The sequence below is a fragment of the Phoenix dactylifera genome, chromosome 15 (assembly GCF_051530095.1).
Source record: "Phoenix dactylifera cultivar Ajwa chromosome 15, Ajwa_hap1_PhDact_Kaust_v1.1, whole genome shotgun sequence".
Classification (NCBI taxonomy): domain Eukaryota; kingdom Viridiplantae; phylum Streptophyta; class Magnoliopsida; order Arecales; family Arecaceae; genus Phoenix; species Phoenix dactylifera.
In genome coordinates, this window is record NC_143204.1 from 19463011 (window position 1) to 19479327 (window position 16317).

At 41.3% G+C, this 16317-nt stretch overlaps 1 protein-coding gene across 1 annotated transcript; it reads right to left on the reverse strand.

The window, feature by feature from the left end:
- Window positions 1–2506: 2506 nt before the first annotated feature.
- LOC103695441 (beta carbonic anhydrase 5, chloroplastic-like) lies at window positions 2507–7441 on the reverse strand. Its single transcript, XM_008776774.6, has 9 exons — window positions 7198–7441; window positions 7043–7110; window positions 4773–4934; window positions 4652–4700; window positions 4292–4405; window positions 4111–4164; window positions 3906–3988; window positions 3672–3777; window positions 2507–2957 (listed from the first exon to the last, which is right to left on the reverse strand). Exons 1-9 carry the CDS (start codon window positions 7315–7317, stop codon window positions 2760–2762), a joined length of 954 nt encoding a protein of 317 aa, XP_008774996.4. The 5' UTR covers window positions 7318–7441; the 3' UTR covers window positions 2507–2759.
- Between the last annotated feature and the right edge of the window lie 8876 nt (window positions 7442–16317).

Below are 16317 nucleotides of genomic sequence, written 5' to 3' on the forward strand. Positions count from 1 at the left end.
TTTGGATAAATCCTATCTCTCGTCACATAAGAGCGCACTAAATAAAAAGGAGAAAGACTTCTATATATCCGACCAAATCGATCAATAATATCGCAATCTGATAAATCGGTGCAGATCGGCTTACGCTGATTTAAGACACATGAAACTGCAAGCTGTGAATTATTCCCGCAATTTTAAGGATTATTTGAATATTCATGTGGGTGGAGTTTTGAATATCCATGTAAGTGGGAGAGGTAAGGAAGAATGACGAAGAGCTTAAAGGGATCATAGAAACATGGATTGTCCCAAAATTCTAGAAGACCAAAGATAGTTCACCTTTCCATGGAGATTCTAGCATGCAAGAAGACTTGTTCCGGGAAACGATAGCCTTTATCGGATTCCACTCATATTTCTTTTCCTTTTCATACCCTCCAATCGGCAACTCTTCCCTATGTAACTTACATAGCATGGTTAGGATGTTCAGAGTGTCTTGAAATATTAATACCTGTGAAGGTGGCAATTGGGTCGGGTTAGACATAAACGGAACGGATCAGATGCAGGTCGGATCAGAAAATTGTAAACCTGAACCTGACCTGTTTATTAAACAGGTCAGAAAATTACAACCTGAACCCGACTTGTTTATTAAATGAGTAACCCGACCCGACCTGTTTATTAAACAGGTAACTCGACCTGACCCGTTTAATCTGTTTAATAAAAAAAAATTTAGGGTAGCCGGCCCTAATCTCTTCCTCCCATTCAAAATTTTGCCTGGCTATGAGAGTCCCAAATTTCAAATCCCTCCGCGGTGGAGAACCATCTATTCAAAATTTCAAATCCCTCTTGCAGCCGACCCTACTCTCTTCCTCCCATGATCCCATCCTTCAGCAAACCCCCACTCCCCATGGAAGAAGACGAAGAACTCGTACCTTCTCATCACCGCTGCCGGAACCTTAACCTTAAGCCGCTAGGGTGGGCTCGGAGTCTTGAGGGCCGAAGAAGGAGAACGGAGAAAGGGGAGGGCCCGAAACCCTAACCCTAGCCCCCGCCGCCGCCCTCGTACTCTCGGATTTCCCCTCCAAAGGTCATCAAACTTCCGGTACCCTTCGTCTCTGGTGTCCTCCCGCCGCTCGATTTCAGGTCGGCAGCGTCTGGGGGTGTCGCGGGGGTCGTCGGGGCTGAGGATGGTGAGGGGATGAGTCTTGGAGGGGGCTTTTAGGGGTCCTTGGATGACATGGGGTGGCGGGGGTGATCGCCGACTAAGAAGGAGGAGATCTTCCACTGCTTGCGGCGGAGGTGGGGCTCGAAGGAGGTGGAGATTTTCCGCCATGAAGATGGAGCTTCGGGCCCTCCAGCAAACAGGAACAAAAAAAGGGCTAAACGAAAGACAAAAAGGAAAGGAACTATGGTATGACTCTGTGGTCCCACTGGGCTGCCCGATCATCCCAGTCTCCCAGACTCCCAGCAAACAAAACAAACAAAAACAAAAAAAACCTATGGGTATCAAATTATAAACGGGTTAAACAGTTAAACGAGTCAGACATCTAAAATCCGTATCCGACCAAATTAATAAACAGGTTAAACGGGTCAACCTGTTTATGACCTGAACCTGCTTAGGCCAAACTCAAACCTGTTTATGGTAGATCGAACACGGGTCGGGTTGGCAGGTCGGGTCATATTTTGCCACCCCTACTTGTGATTCCCTTCACAAGAGGGCATACAGCTTTTCATATTATTTTCCTCGACACTACGTCCAAACTTTCCCCAATGTCACTCATGATATAGTAGTCCTAGTTTCCTCTTGCGTCTTCTCACTCTTTTGCGATTTGGAATACAAAAAATCTCATGTTCCAAATGCATATAATGTTCAATACAAATTAATATCTAACTGGAAAAATGTAATTGATGCACCCACAGCTAAAATAGAATAGACTGCTCAGGAGGGAAATGAAGGAGCTGCACCGGGGACACTACAAATGTTCACGACCTAGGGGGGAAATTAAAAAAAAAACACAAAGGAGATGGGAAGAATAGGTTTTTTAACAACATTGTTTTTACTGCAACAGTTCGGAGGAAAAAAAAAAATTTAAAACCTGAAACAAGGCATTTAGAAACTGAAAGAGGATGTTCATCCTCTGTCAGGCAAGCATAAAAATAGCAGGCATACGATAACAACTACACAACTACTGGGACTTTCTCAACGAGAAAATAAAGCGGCTGCATCGAGGACAGGGCAAATGTTAATGACCTAGCAAGATGAGAGGGAAAAAGAAGAAAAAAAGAACAAGTTATTAACTGCATCATTCTGACTCTAACAGATCTGAGGTGAACAAAACTAAGACCAACTTGTCCTCAAAGCAAAACAGTCAGATGCTCATCATCTACCAGGACAGCATAAAAATAACAGACATATGATAACACCATTCTCATGAAAAGATACAGACTCAACAAATACCAACATCCCATAATTATAGCATCGAACCAGATACAGCTGTCAATTTAAATCAAATCCAAATTATCATGTGAAGTATTGACATAATGAGGAAGTGATTGAATTATTGCTTAGGTAATGTTGGCATTACATTCAATGCTAGATACAAAAGTCTATCCATGGCCTACTCCATGGAGAGTATCGTGCAAAATCAAAGATGGACCTTTTTAATGTTGTAAGCTGAATTCTAACAAGTGTGCTTTCAAATATAACAGAAACTACGAGATGGCAGCAGAGATAACATCTTCGGAGTATGCTATAAATATATGGTTCTTGTCCTGGGGTTTGTGATTCAGGACCATAAGGAGCGATCATTGATATCATACTTGCTACCACCCTCCAAGCCTTCCCTGTACACGAGCGTCCACTTCTCAAATGTACAGTTGACAAAGTCATAATAGCCCCCATGAAGAGAGAGTGCCCCTTCGCTCACTCTTTTTTCTATCCATGGGTATGTCAGCAAGTTCAGCAGTGAGCCATTAATTGATTCCTGTAATAAGGAAAACCATTCCATTAACAAATAGCTCAACACCAAAGTAGCATATAGACGTATACCCAAGATACTGTGCCCACAGTTTATAGACCCAAAACAGCATGTTTTTCTTCTAAAACTGCCATCCAACCTTTAAGGCTGAATGCCAAAAACATTAAGCAGAAAGCAGCAAAAATGTCAGAGGGATATCGACACACCATTTCCTACTCCCATTTTGTCTTAGATATAGGTTAGATAATATAAACATAGATACACATCCTATTTTGTTTTAGATAAATGTTAGATGACATATACATAGATACACATGCACCCAGATGCGCAGAAGCATGCATAGTTAACAGGGTAAAACATACTTTTAAAGTTTAAACGTCTAGAGATGGAAATAAAGAAAAGAAAGTGCTAATATCAGCAAATGCACTCTTTTTGGCTGGTCAGGATCAAAAGTGATGCATGCATCCTGTATCTGTACACAAACTCAATAAAAAGCCAAATGCACAATCAAAGAATGCATGCATTGTGTTGGTGAATGAGATGCATACATAGTATTCTGGTTATGGGTCCATCATTACGAACAAATCCCAAATACGATATGGTCAGCTGCCAATAACGCATACATACAATATGTTGAGTACATATGTATATGCATGTGTACATTGCCACATAAAGGATCAAGATATTGTGTGGCTGTGAAGGAAAGAGGGGCATTAGTACCTTTTCACAATGTCTGCATTGCATGTCAAAGCTCAGGCTTCCAGCAGCAGCTTCTGTGCTTAACCGCGCATTCTTTCCAATGGAAACCCAATCTTTAATAAAGCTTCTGGAATGTGCAAAAAATATAGACAAATAATAAGAATCCACTTCAAATGATACTTGCACAAGAAAAATAACAGCAGAAAAGAAGTCAGTTATGTAAAAAATGCAGGCAATGCCTGTATTCACAGTTACCTGGAATCAGAACCTTCTTTCATACGCATAAGAGCCTGAATGCCCCCACAACGGCTATGACCAATAACTAGTATATTAGGAACCTACAAATGTGAGCAAAGTTTCTCTCAGCTCCAAAGTAGGATAGTAAACTGATTCAAAAGGTGGGCAGATGCATAGCCACAGAAGCATAATTAAAGGCATAAACATTATGAAAAATCCTTGCCTCAAGAGAATTTACAGCAAACTCAAGTGCTGCACTAGTTTCCGAGGCCCCATGCTGCAAAAAAAAGGGAAGAAGAAGAATTACTGAATGTCAAAAATCTCATACAGCAAAAGAACAAAGCTTTCTTTTAACAACTTAGCAATTCAGTGACATCAAGTAATTTTTATCTCAAAAGCAATACCTGAAATGGTGGAACCAGATTTGCCACATTACGCACAGTAAATGCTTCCCCAGGTTGAAACCCCAAAACATCAGAAGGGCAGACCCTTGAGTCTGCACATGCAATTACCATAAACTGCACTTGACACAATCAGTTGACAGGAAACTACTCAATTACCCTATGATAAGTGTGCTAAATAATGTATTAAATAGTGTGGTCTCTATGTGATGTTATTGTAAAGGTATCAGGAAAAGTAGGACAATCATTATGCGGTTAAATATAGTCAATGGGGGGTTGAGGAAAAAGGACCAAGACCTACATATGTATGGCGAAGAGTAAAAGGGTAGGAATGAGAACCATGATTTTAGTTTGCAAACCCACCTTGGGTGTCTGCTGTTGGGAAAGGTTCCGATAGTGAACCAGATTTTCCCTGTCAATGGCATACCCTTGATCAGTTTAAAAACCAAATGTTCTTTCAAGTGCAGCATCCATTTCTACTCACATGTAGTTTCGTTTTTTGAACCTTCGAAACCTAAATTTCAACTCTTCAAATAGATCCAAACCACAATCTTTTCCTTCTAATCTCTGCTTTTCATATTCTGTAAGTTGCCGATTCAAGCCAACAGGTTCTTCTGAAGCCTCTGTCTTGAAAGTAGGTTTTCTCCTGCAAATTGAGATCTATTTTACACTCATGTGCAGCATGTGATAACATGGTGATCAAAGAAAAGACTCAACAAGCACACCAACCTTTTCTAATGCAACAGATTAAACAACATAGATTTAAACTGATGGACAACTAAAAGCATTGTAGCTATCATAACATTGGTCATAGTTAATAAGCACATTTAAGGTTTTGGGAATAGATTCAATTCGCTTTCTTCCCAATAAAAATACAGGATGGAAACATTAAAGGAACCACATGGAGACCCTATTGGAAACATGTTCAAATTCAATACTTAGAAAAATATGGAGATAGCAGTGGAAAAGCCTATGGCTTCCCAATGATTTCCATCAATTTCTTCAATGATTTGGTTCATACATTCCTCTAAGCAAAATATGTCAAACCCTTGGGTCATAGTTCTTGTTTACATATTCTGAAAGTTGCGTATATTTTGACAGATATCATGCCACCATATGCTGAATAGATATCATGCCACCTCAATCACATATACTTAATGAGTTAGCAGGAAACATACATATTTGCTGTTATGATTATAATATCATCCACATCAGCTGGCACTGTAACTCCAATGCTGAATGAGTTAAAGACATCATATCTCTAACCAAAGGGTTCTAAACAAAAGACCTCTATTTTCAGATCCAGAGGATTATACGTCAAGGAAGTCACTCTGTTATTTTCTCACAACAACATTAAAATAATTTCAGATTCTGTTCCAAATCATTATCAATGTTTCACTCCTCTTTCTCAGAAAAATGCTTCCTGAGTGTCAATATTCAAGTAGAGAAGATGATTTAAACTATTTGGTTTTGCTCTTGAGATTAGGAGAATCCAACAACAATACTAACAAATAAGATTCGCCGACTCGGTACCAAACCCCGTATTAGTGCGACACTAGCACTGTATCAGTATGGTACGGTACGGAATCTTTTTGGCATACCGAATGCTAGTACGCTACCCATACTGGGTACCGGTACCGAACCGGTACGGTATGTTACACCCCGTACTGTCCGGTTTGGGCCAGTACCTTGCACCATATGCTCATAAAAAGTAATTGTGCTGACCCATAACATGACAAGAAAATAAAATAAGATTAAAATGACAGGCCTGTTTACATAAGAATTAATACAAGGATTATATAGTATTTCCTCATACAACTCAGGTCCTGCACTCTAGTTGCAGCATGCTACATTGCGGGTCAGTTTGCTTGTCACAATCACCAGCAATTACCAGCACTCAATAGGTATAATCATTTCTTTTCTTCTACCAACTCTTTCTACATTGGGCATCAACAGCTGGTGATTCCCTGTAATTAAATAAATATTTCCCTTAAAAGGCAAGATGATGTTTAGAGTCCTAGAGATGATTATCTACATAACTTGTGCAATTCATTTCTATTTTCAAAGAGAAAAATTTCTAAATTGCCATAATAATTGAATGATAACTTAATAATTAATAGGATCGCCTCTTCTTGAAGAACTAGGCAATGCCACCTATTTTCAGGTATTTACAAGAAAGAAAAAACCAATATGTAGCCATGTAGGTATTACAGATATCACAAAATTTGGTAGCTGATGTAAAACTCACTAAGTCCACTGAAAACTTTTGAAATCACTAAAGGACAGCTGTCCGCACTGACATGTGTCTTCGTATTTAATTATTTATGTTTTCATTTACAGAAAATGGGAAACCATGATATCCCAAAGATCGTTTCTAATCCAAACAATCCAGCAACCAGCAAACACCGTAAGGTCTCTCATAAAAATCTGTGAGATCCTTAAAAATAGATGATCACCTGAATTGGAAGGTCTCCTCAGATCAAATCCACTAGTTCTAACTCAGTGTGTGGACATAAGGTTACCATCCATCCAAATCCTAACCAGAATTACTCATTTCAACCCACATTCTTCTCAAAATTTCAAGCCCTGATTTAGCTTAACACCGTACAGAAATGAATTATGATGAAAATTCCTGAACTCGTCCAGTTCAAACGCAACAAAAACCACCAAATTAACACAGTTCTCACCTCAAATTTTATTTTTTCCTGTCTAAACTATTCAGATATCAAAAATTAAAACGAGAATTAAACGTACTCGATGGATCCCAAAATTCTCAAACGTGCATTACGTGTTCCTTCCATCTTCAGCGGCGAACGGCAGATCTAAGAAAACAACAACATATCGTGAAGAGAGAGCACATAAAGCCATCGAAGTAGAAACGAAGAAGAAGAAAGAGCAGAACGGCTTACGTTGGACGCTCCCAGGGGCTTCCCGGAGAATCCAGCGAAGGGGCCATCGCTTGGAGAATCAGTGCTTGCGGAGGGGAAAAGATGGCCGGATGGCAGTGAAGCTCGGAGGCGGGCAGCCATGAGAGGAGATCACCGGGGCTCGTGTTAGGGTTAGAGATCGAGCGAGGGTTTGGGATTTCGCTCATCTGAGAGCAAGCGAGAGAGAGAGAGGAGGCTCGATAAGATCAACCGGTTTGACGGAGAAAACTATAGAGGTTGGAGATTGTCTCGGAAAGCGACGGAGTTCGACGCGTGGGACTCGACACCGGGAATCTTCGCCAGCGCATAAACCTTTATATGCGTGAGCTAGATTTGCCACAACAAAGGAAGGTGACGCCCATGACAACGTTAACAGGCGGCGAATGCAGTGCCGCATAGGAATTACCGTGCACGCGGTTGGATATAGGTTTGTCCGTGGTTGGGATCTCCGTCCTAGTTGGATACAGGTTGGTCCGTAGATCAGCGGTGCGGAAGCGATCACCTGATCCAAGGTCATATCAATGTACGCTTTTAAACCATTCAGACTTCTGTTCGGAGGAAAAAATGAAGCTGTATCCGGACTTGGGGTTACGTGGCACTCCAGGGGTGGTCGAAGAGATGCTTATGTGCATGTACGTATAGGAGCAATTTTTATTCTTAAATTTCGATTAATTCAGTTGGATGCCAAGAATGTGGGAATGGGAACTCAATGCCCGGGGTCGTTGCTGAATGCTAGATTGAGATGTGAGCATTAAATTATGCGCAGAACCGTTGGGAATGAAATTTGTTTAAGGAACCGGAATATCTGTTAGGGCAGGCTAAAATGTAAATCAATATTAGTTAGTAGGAGCCTAGTAACTGCCTACATTCGTTATGTGTGAACCGCCGTTGTATTACAAAAAAAAAAAAAAAGGGTCTAGTAACTACATGGTTGGGGGAGATGAGCCCTAAAATGGAAATAAAAATAAATAGCTCCCTCTCCAAATATTTGAGTGGAAGATTTCCATTTCTATTCTTATTTGGAAATGACTCAACCATTCAAAACTCAATCCTGCCATTCCTTCGCTCTTTAAATCTCATTCCACCAAGCTTACTTTGAAAATTTTATTTTTTAAAAATATTCTTCTATTTCATTGATTTTTTAAAAAATATACAATCGGTCATTTGGATTCCAATTTACATTTTGAACCAAACAAGTCAGGAGAAAATATAATATATTTGGTTGAGAGAAATTAAGTTTTAGAATTAGAATGAGAATGTATAACACTAACTCCAGCTATTTGGTTTGGAGGCATTCTATTTCCATTTTCATTCTAAAAAAGAATGATGGACGCAATCCCCCAAAAATCAGTCTCATTTTTTTTAGTATTTAAATCTCATTTTGCTATGTTTATTTTAAAAAATAATTTTTCAAAAGTATCTTTTTGTTTCATTATTTTTTTAAAAAATATTTTTATGTTTAATTGATTGTTCAGTTTCAATTCCAATTCTGAACCAAATGTGCCAAGAAATATGGCACATCCTAAAAAAAAAATTAATAGCTTCATCAATCTCTGCTTCTGCCATCTATCTGACCTACGAACTTCTAGGAGCTACCTCAAAAAAATTATTCACTAATAGTGCAATGAAGCGATGTTTCTCTGCTCATCCTATGAGCACCCCCTTCCCTTTGGATCAATGAAGGTTTAACTTTGATGGTGTTGTTTATCACCACAGTGCAGAGATTGGCTACTTCATAAGAGACATGGTAGAATTCTGCATGCTGCTTCCAAACAGGTCAGTCGCTCATTCGTTCCATTGGTTGAGCTAAGAGCGACATGGGAAGGCTTAATTACTGCAGTGGAATTGTTCCATCCTCAGAAGATATGCCTTGAAGATTCTGCCACAGTTATTTCATGGATCACCAACCATAGATCTCAGTCTTCTGATGTACACACCCTGCTTTGCGATATATGATACTATAAGAGCAACATAACTTTGTTTAAAGCTTTCCATATTCTTCATGAAGGTAACAAGCCAGCTGACTGCTAGCTAGTCAAGGTGTTGCAGGAAGAAACAAGACCTTGCCAAATGTTCTTCCTCCTGAACTCTCCTAACTTGCTAATGCTAACTTGATGGGCTGTAGTTCTAAACATGGCAGTAAAACTGAGGTTCACTGTCATTTTACCAAAAAATAAAGTCTTCGAGTTCCATTGCATGTTTTCTACACAATGAAGTATGTTAGGCTAGTCAATAGGTAATGTTGCAAATCGGATCCCAGCCCGCTTGTTGCCGGGGTTTTAGTTTTTGAATATCTTGAGAGAGACATGCTACCTGGCTTTGAACCATGGATGTCCCCCAAAGATCGAGCAGGACCTTGAGAGACGAGTGCAAAACAAGTTGAAGCAGAAGCAACACCAACCCAAGACCTTGGTAAACATCTTTTAAGAGGATTGTTTACTTTTAGGATATGGATTCGATTAGGACCAAGGTCGTTTAATATAGTTCATCAACAGTGGGTTCTATGGATACTTGATGGGACTGGATGATTGATCCAGTAGGCGACCTGGGCATCAGAACAGTTTAGAGCCTCTTTTCAGAGATCAACTCGGGTTCGTAGATCGGAATAGAGAGAAGTCTCTCTTCTTCCTTCTCAAAATAGGGGAGAGCCTATCTCTCTCCTTTTCTTCTTGGATCAAGGAGGTGGCAGGCACTAGGTGGCCAAGGCAGCCGACTCCTGTGGCGGCGGCCTTGGGCAGTCTCTCTGTCAAGGCATCGCTGGCGACGATGGTCGGTTGATGCAAGGAAAGAAAAAAGAAGAAGATCATTAAAGAGCCAATCAACTTAGCCTGATCATGGCTATTTTTCTAACCCGCAACCACATGATCTCAAGGATCCTTAGGGGCGGCAAGGCTCGGCCTTTTTCCAGCGGCCGGTGGAGACAACTGCAGGAGGAAGAAACACCAAATAGGGGTGCCTTGTTTCGGATTAAATTCCGGCGATTAGCCAGCTCAAATCCAAGCAAGGATGGCTATAAACCTAGGAAAAGAAGGAGAGGAAGGTAGGCGCCAGTCACCTTGGTCTAGCGAGGTTCCGATGGCCCTTTCTAGCGACGAATCGGAGAGGAGATTCAGAGAAGAATCATCGAGATCGGTAGTAATTCTTAGAGAAACTGGTGATGGCTTTCAAGGGAGGAAGAGTTGAATAGGCGAAATCCTAAAGCTCTACTCAAACTCAGATTGCCTGAATATCTTTGATTTCTACCGGAATTGAAAGAGAAATATTGGAGTCTTCTTTTTAGCTGCATCATGCCACAGGGCATGGTAGCCTTGGGCCTGACCTTGGGCTCTTACAATTGCACTGCCAATCCTAACTTATATTTGCAGCATGCACCAATTCTTCTCATAATATCATAGACAATAAAATTACCAATAGGACCAGAACGGAACAAGAGCCTGGGGTCCCTGCTCTTCTACGATAGACTTTGGGCACAAGTTCGCTCCTGAAAGAGGCACGCATGCAACCCATGGCGTACGTTTCTGCGACATCCTTCTCACAGAGACAGAGACAGAGAGAGAGAGAGAGTGGAGGAAAAGGTGGTGGTGGTGGATGAAGTCTCCATGTTCGGCGTGGCCTCGACGTCATGTCTTGTACCCATCCAACCCACGTCCTGCTCCCAGATGAGAACGCTGGGACCTGTTGGGGAGTGGGTTGATTCATGAAAGGGCTTGGGATCTGTTTTATGCTAGCTGTAAACATAAAACTTATCTCATAACTGAAATTAACTTTGAGAGTAACAATACTATTCAGTCTTAGTAGTGCCACTTTCACAAGAAAGAACGAGTGCAAGAAACTTATCTCATTTTTATTTTATAAGATTAACTGGTCTTCTGGTCAGATTGTTCCTACTTGCTTATTATAACGCAATCACTTAAAACTTTTCTGCATATATTATACAACGCACATATTTCTTCTACACATATTATACGATTCACATTTTTAAACTAACTAGTACAATATTTAAACCAAGTATGTTCGATAAATTGTTCCCATCTTAAATGACTACTACGTACTTGGCAAATGCAAGCGTGAATTCGTGTATTATACGTCTGACGCAGTGTTTAGATTAATCGGCATGCGCATTCATCGACAAACATATAACAATGTCAAGATGATCCATGAGGAAGGCTCCGCATGCAAGGCTCTCCTGCTGTGTCTCCGGTCGAGAAGATCACCCCCGCTCCGGCCAAGGCTTCCATTCCCGTCGCCACCCCTGCCAGGGCTCCAGCTCCGGCCGGAAAGACCAACCCTGCTCCGGCGACATCTCCATCTACCGCCCTGGCGCCTTCCCCTTCCATCGGCTCCGATGCTCCCAAAAGTGAGAGCCAGCTGGTCCAGAGCCATGGTCGCGGGGGTTATGGGCCTAGGTACAGGGAAGAAGGGGAAGGGGTGTTGGGCGGTATCTGGGTGCTCGATGGTGGGGCGACGAAAGCTGGAACTTGGCTGGCTAGGAGCTGGGGACCGAGGGCAGGGGCGGGGGAGGAACTCTCATCTCCTTCCACTCCTCCCATCCCTTCAACCTGTGATCACTCCCCTGAAAACCCCCACACCTCCTCCTTTCTCTTCCTTTACATGAAAAATAGCATCATCACCGCCCCACAAAAACCCATCACCACCTCTTCTCTCTCACCAAATCCACCAGACTTCTCCTTGCCCAGCGTTCGAGGATAATATCTTCCCTGCGCTTGGGGGAGAGAGCCGCGGATCGAGGGAATATTGGTTTGCCCCACCCTAGTGGCTGTCGTAGTCGTGGTTGCGGAGTTGCCTGTTGAAATGGTGGGGGGCGGCGGCGGCGGCACCACCCAAGAGGAGGAGAGCCTGACGATAGGAGCTCTCATGGTGGGCAACCCAGTCAAAAATTTGACTGGAAGGGCGGCGTTGAAAGAATAGCAAGCCGATTAATGATTCCTACCAGAAGTAGAAGGCTAGCGAAAAAATAAATTATAATATCTATTAATTTTTTAAAAAAAAATTAAGATACAAATAATTTTCATCTAAATTTGAAGGTATGTCTCTATAACTTTTTCTTATATTTTTGTCTTTGCCATGTGAGCATGAGATGAAAGTTAATGGACATCGAGCTAAGAAAGTGAAACTTTTAGCCAGATATTATCCTTCTCCTTTGAATTCTAGTAGAACATATGTTAGCATATCTAGTGCTTTAATATTGAGATATTTTTAATTTCCATAGGTACAATATTCTTCACCACATGCAATTATGTATCTCTGTAGAAAGTAGCAGATGCTGCATGTCCTAATTTTGCTAGAAAATTATTCCCTTCATTGTTATCTTTTTTTTGTTTCTTTCTTTTAAATTTTAATGAGAGATGCCCAAATAGTTACTCTTTACATTGAGAGATAGTCGCTCTCGGGGCTATCCTTGCTTCGAAATATTTGGACAATAATGAGTGATGGTGCGGCCTTTTTAGGCAAGCATATTTTCAAAAAAGCAAATGGGGTTGCAAATTAGGTGGCTTCATATGTGGTCCGTCACTTCGAGACACTCTTTGGGCTGGAAAAGAGGAGTTGCATAGAATGCTCCGAAATTTGTTATTTTTTGATTTCATTAAATATACTCATGCTAGAAATATATGCATCATTTATTTTTAGGGAAGAAGAAGAAGATAGTTGCTCTCTTCTACACCGCTGTCCACCACCGTTTGGCCTTTTGCAGCAGATCAGCAATTAAGACTGGCACCATGAATGGCCAGGATCATCCACACCCACCGGATATTGAGGGGGACAAATAAGCATGGCCATGCACTGTTTGTCCAAGCTCCTGGAACTGCAGATCCGCAAAAATGCAGACCATCACCAGAGAAAAATGCTATAACACCATTATTGCCTAAAGGAGGATTCCAGGACCATTCAAAATGCATTAGGAACGAATGATGTTACATCCATTGCTTTCACCCCTCTCTATTGTCCCTTCCTAGATTCTTCTGACTCACATTGAGCAATACATAAATACATTGACCAATGGACCCTAACAAATGGATGCTATGGTTCATTTTCCTTTGAATGTTTATGATCCACCAAGATGCATTGAAAAAGCCTCCCACAATTCAATAGATCCTTTTTCTCGAGATGAGAATTCAACGGGCATTGCACTAAGACATCACACTGAAAAGCATGTCAGCCAATTAGTTGCAACAAATTGTTGAGGTGATGCAATATATCCAAGGATAGTTGGTGGTGTGAAGTGAAGAGCAAATCCAAAATTATAGCAACTTGATCAAAATTTAGGCGAAAAAAAAGGGACGCATGCCACTATCCAATCCAGTGTTTGTGGCTAGCTATCAAGATTGCATGTACGGGAGGAAATGTGCACCAATTTGAACTGTTAGCTGAAATCAGTCTACAGTTTTGTGTCATGTGGTCCAATTTTCCAACTTGGACTGGTCGCACATATGACCGGTTCAATGGCTTGGGGCCTTTTGCGCTTTAAATGTGGTAGTGGATCTTTATGCAAGGCCGAGTCAGAACTTACGGCTGGATTCAATAAAGCTTCTTTTTTTTTTTTTTTATGGCACGGATAATACTATTCCAGTACAAGTACAATCAACAAAGTTTGAAAAGAGAAAAGGAGCGAGGGGGGAGGGGAGAAGACTCCAGACTATCCCGGGCCATAATAGACTACTGAAATGTTAAGCAACGAAAGATGCCTCCTAATCAACCGCTCTGTTCGTCTTACAGAACATATGTATGTCCCGAGTGTTCAAACAACCACGAAAGCAGGCCACGGGTATCGTGCAGTAAGGAATGTTCGTCTCCAGCCCTGGCGTGACTCTGGATCCACCAGATGACGGTCGTCGAATCTCCTTCGAGCTGAATTCGATCGGCCCAAGAACCAGACGAGCATAGGAAATACCCTCCAAAGTTGCTCTCATTTCCGCCTCAGGAACGGAAGTATCATGAAGTGGACAACCCCCTGCCATAATCAAGCTAGAATCAGAATTCCTAATGACAAACTTAGCTCCCCCTCTTCTTCCATCTTCCAAAACACTATCGTCAAAGTTTATCTTAAGATAGCTCGAGGGTGGGAGCTTCTAGGCAATAAATATTGCCCGAGATGCCATCAGAGGTAAATGGGAGCCTTAGATATCCCTCATAGTCTCGGTACCATCAACGGACTCTGCCTAGTCACACTCTGCTGCATGGATAAGCACCTTGTCCACTACACACCTCGATCTCTACCACCTGCTCTCAAAAACTCTGATGTTCTTGCTTAACCAGACAAGATAAGCAATATAGGTGCATTTAACACTACTAGCCGAGCTGGCAGGTTGCTTCACATATCCGTTCAAGTAATCAAGGGAAGCTGTGATCGGGGAAGGAGAATGCAGAAAATTGTAGGCCACCCCTACTAGTCGCCGCACCAGAATAGCCTTGGGCATCTAAAGAGAATGTGCTCTATTGATTCCTCGATCTTCAGACATCCATCACAATAAGAGGGGAGACTCACCCCCTTCTACAAAGCACTTTTCTAGTCGACAGCCTGCCCCACACCATCTTCCAAAGAAACAAAGCAACCCGAGAGTGGATTCGGAGCTTACACAGCCAGCTTCCATTAGTCGAACGCGATGTCGTGACTCTGTACAGTACTCCAAAATCAGTTTACCTCACCTTGGATCAACAAGTCAAGCCCCATATGCTTCTGTCCGGTCTACCAAATATCGGAATCGACATAGCAAGGATCTGCTCTGCCAGATATTCTCCAAAGAGTTGTTGAATCATAGTTTCTTTCCAACTCCTCTCACCCGGTCTTAGGAGGCCATACACACTGTGACCCAAGCTGTTCGAGCTAATCATTAGCGGGCCAAAGATGTAGAGGCAGGTCTGAAATCTGGGTATCCTTATGAACATTAATCGATTGATAGTCACCGATCACCCATCTAATATAAGGCAGCACCTTCGGAGCACGAGAACACATGTCACGCCATATGAAGGAGTAGTGTCGATCTACCCGGAAGTCCGACGCTATGGTCCGGTTGCCATACTTAGCTCTCATCAGGTACACCACATCAGATAGAAGCCCGGTCGATATATATGTGTGCAAAAGGTGATCTGAAAAAAGAATGAGAGCTCTTTTCCTATTTGAAGCAGGGAACTTCCAACAAATGGAAATTATTGGGAGAATCGTTTGATAGAAAGGTTCACATGCTTACCCTTTGCCTTAGAAATCTCAGAAATAGAAATGAACTGAATCTTCCTATATGAAAGCTTGATGTTTTGGAATCATGTCTTTATGGTTCACTTTTGCTTTTGTATCGACTGCACGAGAGCCAAATAGAGAAGAAATGGGCAAGTGTTTGGCCATTGCAGAAGTGTATGGTTCCTTTCTTGCTTGTGGTTCCTAAGCTATAAAATCTTTTGAATTTTTATTCAATACCCGAAAAAGTATTTTATTCTCTCACTAAATAGTGTCCACACATTTGAGCAGGGGACAAAACCGGAAAAAGATAAAATCAACCGGTCACACCAGTTAGTTGTTTAAATATTAAAAAAAATCTGAAAGAAGTCCTATAAGTATTTTGCTTTCATCAGCCAATTTTCTTCAATTGTGTGGAGGACTACTATCAAATTAGACTTCGTTCTAGTGGTCCATTCCAACCAATTCAGCAGTTATTGTCTTATTCTTTTCCCCCCTTATGAATGGCTCTTTTCACACTTAATTTAATTGTTAAAGATCAAAAATTCTAATTGTTAGCATTTGTAATTTCTGTTGACCTATATCAATCTAGTTAACATAGACTTCTTGACTCTTCATACAGCAAAAATATTCCAGGGTACTATTCTAAGAGAGACTCATAGTATTTCTAGAAGCACAAAGTGACTTCTTCAGCTGTAAGTAATTAATTTTTGTAGAAGAAACATTGGTTGGTGAAAAAAAGATGAGTGTCAAGGATTCGTAGATTTTTGATATTCTTAGATTGATCAATACAGTTTTGGATAGAATAGTGCAGCTACTTTTTTTTTCTTGGTATATCGGGTGCTTACATTAGTCAAGCATGAGCATTGCCATCTGAGATAGATATATTATTTTTGAAACATAAAGCATAT